The sequence below is a fragment of the Myodes glareolus genome, chromosome 12, assembly GCF_982192425.1.
Source record: "Myodes glareolus chromosome 12, mMyoGla1.1, whole genome shotgun sequence".
Lineage (NCBI taxonomy): Eukaryota > Metazoa > Chordata > Mammalia > Rodentia > Cricetidae > Myodes > Myodes glareolus.
The window spans coordinates 57,389,941-57,398,798 of NC_142037.1; the positions used below are offsets into that span (position 1 = coordinate 57,389,941).

At 43.9% G+C, this 8,858-nt stretch overlaps 1 protein-coding gene across 5 annotated transcripts in view; it reads right to left on the bottom strand.

Annotated features, from left to right (window-relative positions):
- Pcdh9 (protocadherin 9) overlaps positions 1–7,339 on the bottom strand; it is an 845,344-nt gene extending 838,005 nt beyond the window's left edge. For 4 of the 5 annotated variants that reach the window (XM_048421926.3, XM_048421924.3, XM_085698269.2 and 1 more), the window contains exons 1-2: positions 6,761–7,339; positions 2,357–5,527 (exon numbers count right to left, since the gene is read on the bottom strand). In XM_048421926.3, coding sequence (XP_048277883.1) covers positions 2,357–5,392 — 3,036 coding nt within the window. In that variant the 5' untranslated portion in view covers positions 5,393–5,527; positions 6,761–7,339. The remainder of the gene's footprint in view (positions 1–2,356; positions 5,528–6,760) is intronic. The other variant, XM_087912265.1, reaches the window with a different exon arrangement.
- Positions 7,340–8,858: the final 1,519 nt, after the last annotated feature.

The following is an 8,858-nucleotide window of genomic DNA, read 5'->3' on the forward strand; positions in this document are numbered from 1 at the left end:
TATCATGGGAGATTTCGCACTCATTTTCAACATCAAAATGTGTACAAGAAAGCCACAAAATACCTCATGGTTAAAAGGTGTGCCTGGAATATACTGTCATTTCAGTTAGTGAGTTGCTCAGCATCCTGACAGCAAGTTCATGGCATGTAAACAAATAATTTTTTTGACAAATGAAGTTCCATCAGATATTTTCAAAGCTTTGTTGAAACACATCTGACTGGCATTCATGCCTTTGTATAGTATTTAAAAATCAGAGGATGTCGGCCTATACCTAACTAGCAATGCCCATGCCACTGACAGGAAAGAAACGATAATGCTGGGAAGGAGACGGATAATTCTCCATGGGAAACCAATTTCTGATCTCATATGAAAAGTTTCAGGTCACACTAGTTTGTTTTTCTTTTTTCAGGTAATGATGAAAAAATATCCTACAAAAAATACACAGTATAGATTTCAATAAAGTGAAAATCAAACTTTCTTCTTTTTTCATTGAAATAGCAACTTCTTAAGAACATTTAGTTTTATTAGTTATTTTTCTTACCATAATAAACTATTTAACAACTTTTAAAAACTTTGATATCTTTAGATGATTTCCAAATTTTAAAATGCCACTTTTTTCTCAAATGCTAATAGGATTAGCATGAAACCAAGCTGTGCTTCTGACTTCTACGTATTTCTTATAACCTAATAGACTACTCTAGTACTTCAAAACTGATTTTGTCATTTTGGGGTTATTTTATCCTGTGCATTTCTGCTTTAAGCATATGTGAGTCTACAATGCTTTATGTATTTAATATTTCAAATGAAGATTTTATTTTCATAATCATAGGCATTATACTTAATATTCAAGGAAGAAGGACCTGTGTGATTCATTGACAAATCGTTTTCATGATACCTTATTGTCATGAAGTCTCAAAGTCATTACAGAGCAGTTACTAAATCTAAAAGGGGAAACAGTTTCCATAAGATACACTACTCTACCACAACTTTAGAAAAAAATAAACAAAACAACAACAACAATAACAACAACAACAAAAACCCTCTTGACTTTCCAAAGACTCACCAATAACTGCCAAGATAATTATTCAAGTGAATTTTGTTTCACTTCATTTTCTGAGACTTATGTTCCTAAGAGTTAGCAGTGTGGTGGATGGGCCACCAGCAGAGGTAGACCCCTAACAACAGACAGAGCTTGACTTCCAAAATCCTAGAAAGCTGACATGCTGAGGGGAACTCACTAAAGAGCAAGCAAATGAACTTAAGTGCTAGTTGCTACAGAGGAACTATCATTAAATAAAAGGTATCTTTGGCTGTACTACCAGCTTGATCCTTCCCTCCCCCCTTTCTCCTAGCTACTGCAGGATTGGCACCTGGCCAGCGCAAGGGACATGATACCCTAGTGCCATCTACAGGTTATTATCGACATTCAAATTTAGTGGCAACAGACAAGCACCAAAGAAATAAATTAGACAGCACTGCATTTAAATCTTTATTAACAAGGAATTATTAGACCTAAGAAAAACTAATTCTGGATTTGGTTGAAATATGAGTTTCTCAGCCTCTTAATCCCTCTTCATATGGCATATTTCACAGTTTAAAATGAGTCATGACAGATCACTTATGCATTACTAAGATGAAGAAGTATTTACAATGGATTCTTTCTTTTCTCTATAAATTAGTATTATTAGAGCATTCCTTTTTTCATCTTCATATTTGGCCATTATGGACACTGAAAATCTTTTTATGAAAGACCCAATATTCTATATTACAATAAAATAACTTGAAATAAAAGATTATACTTCCTATATGGCTTAGATGCAATCATTCGACAGTCATGTGTTTCACAGCTGATGTACATTTAATATGCTACTCTTTTTTTTCAAGAGTCTAAAAAAACATTAACCCCTTTAGCAACCACAGCTCCAGCGTAATTGGTGTCAGACCTTCAAACGTCACTTAAACTTGATATTTGAAGGTGACTTTTTAGATCAAAAGGTAATGTGAAAATCTTGAAGCAGGCAATTTGGAAACCCCAGGAGCAGAACTGGGCAAATCAGGATGGGTTTTCTTCTTCAGCAAACATTATCTTGGGACACTTTGGAATAATTTTCTCTTTTCATCTTTTGCCATTTGAAGGAAACTGGGAGGTTAAATAATTCTCAGAACTCAGAAATTTCAAAGCTGTTCTAAAAATTCTTGACTGAGCCCCAGAGGAATAGAAAAGGGGTCAAGTTTTTTTTTCCTCTTTATAACTTAGCTAAAGTTAGACCAAAACAATAGAGACACTGGCACATTAATACTGGTTGACTGGGCACTTGTATGCAGTACTTATAGACCAGTAAAAGTGCTCGTTTACCTGTCTGGTGTGTAAGGGGCCCTTTGTCTTGAAGCCTCCTTGGGAGCTGCACTCTGAGGCACTGAAGTGATCTGAACTAGTGGAGGAGCGTTTGGAAAGGGTGTCACAGCCCCCAACAAAGGTGTTGTCCAAAGGGAGCTCCTGAATGACATGGTGCTTTTTCACGGATACTGGAGTGTCTGGTTTGAGATGAAAAGCAGGCTGTGGAGAGGCAGATTTGTAGTGCTTGGCCAGGTCAGGACTGTTAGGCTTGAAGGTGGTCGGAGGAGTGGGGCCCCAGTCAAATCTTCCTATACTTTGTTCCTCCAGCTCAGCAGGCAGGCTGATGGTCCCATTGATAGGTTCATGAACTGCATCATCGGGTTTGGACTCTTCAATAGTAACAAAGTTCAAAAGAGAACTCTTGGGGGACTTTCTTTTCTTCCGTTTCTTTTTCTTGTTTTGCTTGTTCTCCTGGTTTGGGGACATCCATTCAGCACCTTGCTTGCTCCTCTGAGCTGCTTTGAACCTTGACGCATGGCGACAGCGCACCAGCACAGTGACAAAGATCACAACTATGACCACCATGGCCCCCGCGACGATGGCAATCATGATGGTGAGATAGTCCTCATTTTGGTAGGGCTGGCTGCTATCTCCTATGTTCCTGTCCAGTGGGGTCTCCATAGTCCTGCGGATCAAGTCATAGATATACGAGGCATTTCCAGCAGTGTCATTTACGTAAAGAAATACCAGCACAAGAGTATGCAAAGCCTTAGGGTAGCCCAGGTCACTTATGTTGACCACCAGACGGTGCAGGCCCACATCAGTCGGTGCTGGCTTCTCTTCTAGAGTGATATTGCCTGTTACTGGATCAATCCGAAACAACCCTTTATTGTTCCCACTCACTATGGTGTACTTAAGTTCTGCATTCATGCCAGTATCAATATCCACGGCAAAAACTTCTGCAACCACGGAGCCAGGAATGGCTGAGAGGGGCACCAACTTGAATGAGGTGTTGGACGGTGGAGAAATGACAACTGGACTATTGTCGTTGACATCCATGACATTGATCGTTACTTTCGCTGTGGAGGACCGAGGGGGCTGTCCTCCATCAGTGGCTTTGACATCAAAAGTGTAGGAACTCTGCTGCTCTCGGTCAAAGGAGACATTTGACTTTATGACTCCTGAATAGGGATCCAACACAAAATTTTCATTGTCATTTAGAATGGAAAGAGTCACAGCTTTATTCTCTCCGGCGTCTTCATCTGTCACTGTGATTACTCCCACAGTACTATACTTTGGCAGATTCTCCGACACAAAAAACTGAAAATGATTATGAGTAAACTTGGGGCTATTGTCATTCTCATCCAGAACAGTAACTATCACTGCAGCTTGGCTTTGGAGGGGAGGGGTCCCATTGTCCCTGGCAGTGACTGTAAAAATGAACCGCTCTTGTTCCTCCCTGTTGAATACTCTGGAGGCTGTCAAAACTCCTGTCTTTCTGTCCAGATCAAAGAAGGAGGCATTCGGCCCAAGCTGATAAACAATGTCTGCATTTTTCCCACTGTCTTCGTCTGTAGCACTAATAGTTGTTAAGTATAACCCACGTCGGTTGTTTTCAGAGACTGACAGCTCAATTACAGGCTGGTTGAAAATTGGTGGGTTGTCATTTTCATCCTCCAGCTTAACCCTTACCAGGGCAGTCTGATTCAAACTGGGCTTCCCGGAATCAGAGGCAACGATTTTAAAGCTGAATTCTTTGGTGCCCTCATAGTCCAGCAGAGAAGAAGTCTCTAGCAGATACTGGTTGTCATACACTGCCTTCAGATGAAATGGGACCTCTCTCTCAATGAAACAGATCACTTTGCCATTCACGTCCGTGTCCTTATCTGAAACTGTAATTAGGGCAATCTTTGTATTGACTGGGTCTTTCTCAGACAGATACACCGTGCCATTGATAGGACTTATAATGTACCTGAGGTCTATGTTCGGAGGGTTGTCATTTACATCTGTGACATTGATGGTCACCGTGGCTCTGGCAGGAGTGGAACTGCCGTCACTAGCCAACACCGTCACTTTGTGAATGGCTGTCTCTTCCCTATCTAAAGACCTCTGAACTGTGATCAGCCCAGTTGTGTTATTTAAAGCAAAGAGTCTTTTGGTTGCAGGGGCGACCTGGGCACCAAAAATGTACCGGATTTCAGCATTACTACCTACATCTGCATCAGTTGCATGGAGCTGAATTACAGAGGTCCCCACAGGAGCATTCTCTGGAATATGCACCTCTACTTGACCCTCTTTAAACACTGGCCTGTTGTCATTCACATCACTTACAGTGACCTGCAGTATGGCTGTGCTGGATTTCTGTGGAGTACCTCCATCCTCCACTTTGATTTTCATCACATAGGTATCTTTTTGTTCTCTGTCCAAGTTCTGCTGAACAATCAATTGCGGCCACTTTTCTCCCTCTGGAGTTTCCACGATATCCAGTCCAAAAACACTCTGCCCATTTAGCAACTCATAATGCTGCACCCCATTGAAGCCTGTGTCAGGGTCTGTGGCTGATGGGATTGGAAAGCGGCTGTTGATCAAAGTGTTTTCTGGAATGGAAATATTGATGACAGGAGACGGAAACATGGGGGCATTATCATTGGTATCCTTGACAATGATCTTGATTTTGATCAGCCTGAAAAAGTCATTGGGGAGGATCACCACCTCAAGTTCAAAGAAACACTCATTCTCCTCCGCATAAGAAGCTCCGGCGCAGAGTTTCTCTCTGTCTATTCTATTGGAGGTTGTGAAAATCTCCCCAGTGCTGCTGGATACTTTCACCAGAGGGGCATCCCCAGCTTTAGAAACCAGTCTGTAGACAAGGCTGGCACTGGTCCCTGTGGCAGCATTGATGTGAGAAATGTTCAAGTCCTTTGGTATATTTCCTATGGGCACATTTTCAGGCAATTCCTCTCTAATAGTGTAAATAAGTTCTTGAGCTATAGCCGAATCCAGCCTTAAACAGGCAATCAGAGCAGCCAACAGATAAAAATCCCTCAGGTCCATGATAATATATTTCTTTCCTTTCCTTGGATTTTAGAGTTTAAAGGTTTCCACTGAGGGATGATGCACGGATAGCAAGAGGAAGTGTGCATGGACCGGAGGAGGCATTACATCTCATCTCTTATTTGGAGACAGTCACTGTCAACACAATTGTACAGACAATATTATTCTTCAGTAGATGAAAACACAGTCACAAAACATTGAACCACATTCTCGCTGCATATTAGTAAACATGGCAGTTCGCTCTGCCACAGTTTGCAACTTAACTCCGTGGCCAAAAACACTGACAATCCCTTGCTTGTTGCATTTGCCCAGAGAAAATGAAATTCGTCTACTTTTGAAATTAAGGACAGCAGCTATTTTTACCTGGATTTCCCCCGCGCTGTTTTTCTCTTTTTCTGTTTTCAGAACACTGTTTAATTCAAAGCATGAATTCTTGTTCTGCTCCTCCCCTCCCCCAGCTTTACCCATCTCCTGGTCTCTAGCCCACCTCCCCCAGCTGTCTGAGGTGGAAGTGAAAAACCCCAAGTATTTAGCTCTGATTGCTGCCAACTGCTTTGTCACATGTTAGAGATGATGTGTTTTCTTCTCTGTCACACTGAGTCATCTCTCCCTCTCAAAAGACTGCTTTGCCTTCCTCCCAGTTCTTCAACTGTCTTCTAATCCATCCTTCCTGGGAAATGAGCAACCGGACATGCTGCTGCAGCGGCAGAAGCAGTCGCCACCGGCCACTACGTATTCTCTTACTGCCTCAAAGCACGAAAACCAAGACTTCACATTTCTTACTCAGAGCCTGCCCTCCTTTCTCCATGGATCCACATTGCCCCCACCGAGATAAATAAACACACTAAAACTTTTGAAAAAACGTATGATAATCGACAATTGCTTGTCATGGAGGTGAACCAGTGTGCCGGGATGGAAGAAAAACACAGCCAACATTCCGATGTAACAGCACAATATTTTTCTACTGAGCAGACGAGAGAAAATAAAATGCAGTTTTCTTAATCCCCGTGCCTCATTATAATATTAGTAACCTTTGCTACACATAAATACCGCAACCCGGTAACACACGTAAAAGAACTTCCGCTCAGATGCCCCTCTAACTGCAGTTTAAATGGGTGCAAGGCTCTAGGCAACTACCCACCGGAGTAGGACTGGTGAGTTCCCAGGCTCTAATCTTATCTGCATTAGGCTCACAGTAGCTGATGCCCGCGATTAGTTCCAACGGAGTGGTGCAGGTGGGGTTGCAGATACAAGCCCGTAGGTGAGCTCTGCCCCAGTCGACTACCCAATTACAAACACCCCACGTCGACACCGAGGACATAACTAAACACGGCATTTCCAATTGTGCATGCGAAACTTTACACTTACGTTAGTTGTCTCAACCTTTCCCCTTTCCCGGTAGGCTGCGGTTAAGAAGGATTTGTTCCAACACATAGAAAGCCATGCATCTGGTAGCACCAGTTTGGGGAGAATTCAGAAGCAGCAAAACGTTTCCTCCTTGTAAAATGTGTGGCTGCGGGCTGGCAAATTAGCAACTCCCGAGAACAAATTCACAGATTTGTCGTTAGTCATTCTCTCCACATTTCCTCGCTACTGCTAGTACCCACTGGGTCGGGGCTCTTCTGGTATTTAACACACACCACATCCACTTGCACTTCTTCAGCTCGGGAGTATATCCCACAACAACCAGCCTACCATTTGCATCCGATGGCAATACTGCTCAAGTCTCTAACTTCTGGTTGGAAACGCCAGAGTTGGGTGATGGTGATTTTCTGGCTGTTGTCCCGGGGAGCCAATTGCCCGACAAATTCTTAATCCGTGCGTGAGCTCTTTCGCGCTTCGGAGACTGAGGCTCTCCCTCCTACATCGCATACTCTCCTCTTTCCCTTCTCATCTGCCCCCCTCTCCTTCTCCCTCTCCTCTCTCTCCTCTCTCTGAACTGAATTTCTTGATATAACTCTCAATAAGCCCAGAGGGAGGGCGTGACGGCCGAAGCCCCGCCCCGGGGTCCTGATTGGCTAGCATCTTGCAGTGCGGGAGGCTGCAGAGTCTGCGGGAGGGGGTGCGAAACAAGGCGCTGACTGTCTCCAGCCTCCCCTCCCCAGCGTCCCTCGGCAGCCTAGAAAACCTGGAGAACTGATCCTGGCCCCGGGAGAGATGCCTTTCAGGACGCTCACTGAGCATGCCCGACAGAGGCCAACACGGGGGTGGGATGGGGGGGAGGCTCCGGAGCTCTCAGGCTCCTACAGAGCTTGCAGCTGCGGAGCCAGGGGGAGACGGTTGTAACCGCGCAGAACCCGGGAACCTAGATTCTCGCCGCGGGGTGACGAGAGTCATCGAGGTCGCTCTTTTTTTTTTTTTTTTTTTTTTTTTTTTTATGCATTTCTGTCTGCTTAAGTGGAGGGGCCAAAATGAAGAGATGGCTGAGACCCGAAGCCACCCCTCAGTGAGGAATTCTGGCCAGCAAATTCTGGAGCGTTTTTAAACCATTAAGCCGACTCTGTGCCCGATGCTGCAATTGAGGCATTTGCTGGCAGGGACATCTGAAGGAAGGGCGAAGAGGGCGGAGAGCTAAAGATAGGGCAGTAGTTATTTGAGTCTCGGTGGAGAATCGAAAGAAAATTAATCTGGGCATTTACTGCGCGCCGGGTCACTGAAACAGTCTGGGGAAAATGAACGCTGCGTCTGGGGTCCTGGGGCAGAGCCATGGCCAGAGCGTGGTGCAAGAAGTCTCCTTTCCCAGGAGCGGGTAGAACTGCGGCGCCTGATCGTGGCCCCCTCTGCCCTTCTGCTTTTGCCTCAGAGGGAACCCTGAGAATATAGCTCGCCCGAATGGAGGCTACAACCGAGCCCGCTCCCAGCCCACCTAACTGCAAACTTTGCTTCCGATGGGCTGGAAGGAATCCCCAACAGCTGTTAGCCAAGCTGCAAAAGCTCCTTGTCCCTCTGCACTTCCTGCTGGATACATTTCCCTGCCAGGCACGTCTGTGACTCCAGCTTTTTTTTAGCATTTCCTCATAAGTTCCTTTCTCATTTTCTTACCAGGGCTGGACGGGATACTTCATAAAGGGTCAGCCTAATTTCTGTATATTATCCCTAAAGCCTTGTCATTGTTTTCCTCGCTCATCTTTAAAAGCCAGTTAGAAAGGTTTCTGTAATTGACTGCACCTAGGGCAGACAGGTGCCAGAGTAGAGTTTGAAATAAAACTCCATTAGTTCAACAACAACATTTTTTTTTTCTGAATGATCTCTAAATGTTACCCGAGGAAGTCTTATAGCATGTTTAACTTTTGCTAACTTAAAGAAAGAACAAAGGGCGTGTATTTTAAACCTTGTGTAGAATGTAATAGTATAAAAGGCTTTTTTTTTTTTTTTTGGTAATTCAGGAGTATCTTTGGCTTGTGACAGGAAATACTTTTTAAGCATGAACATTTATTTTGACATAACTAAGTTATGTTAGGAAAAT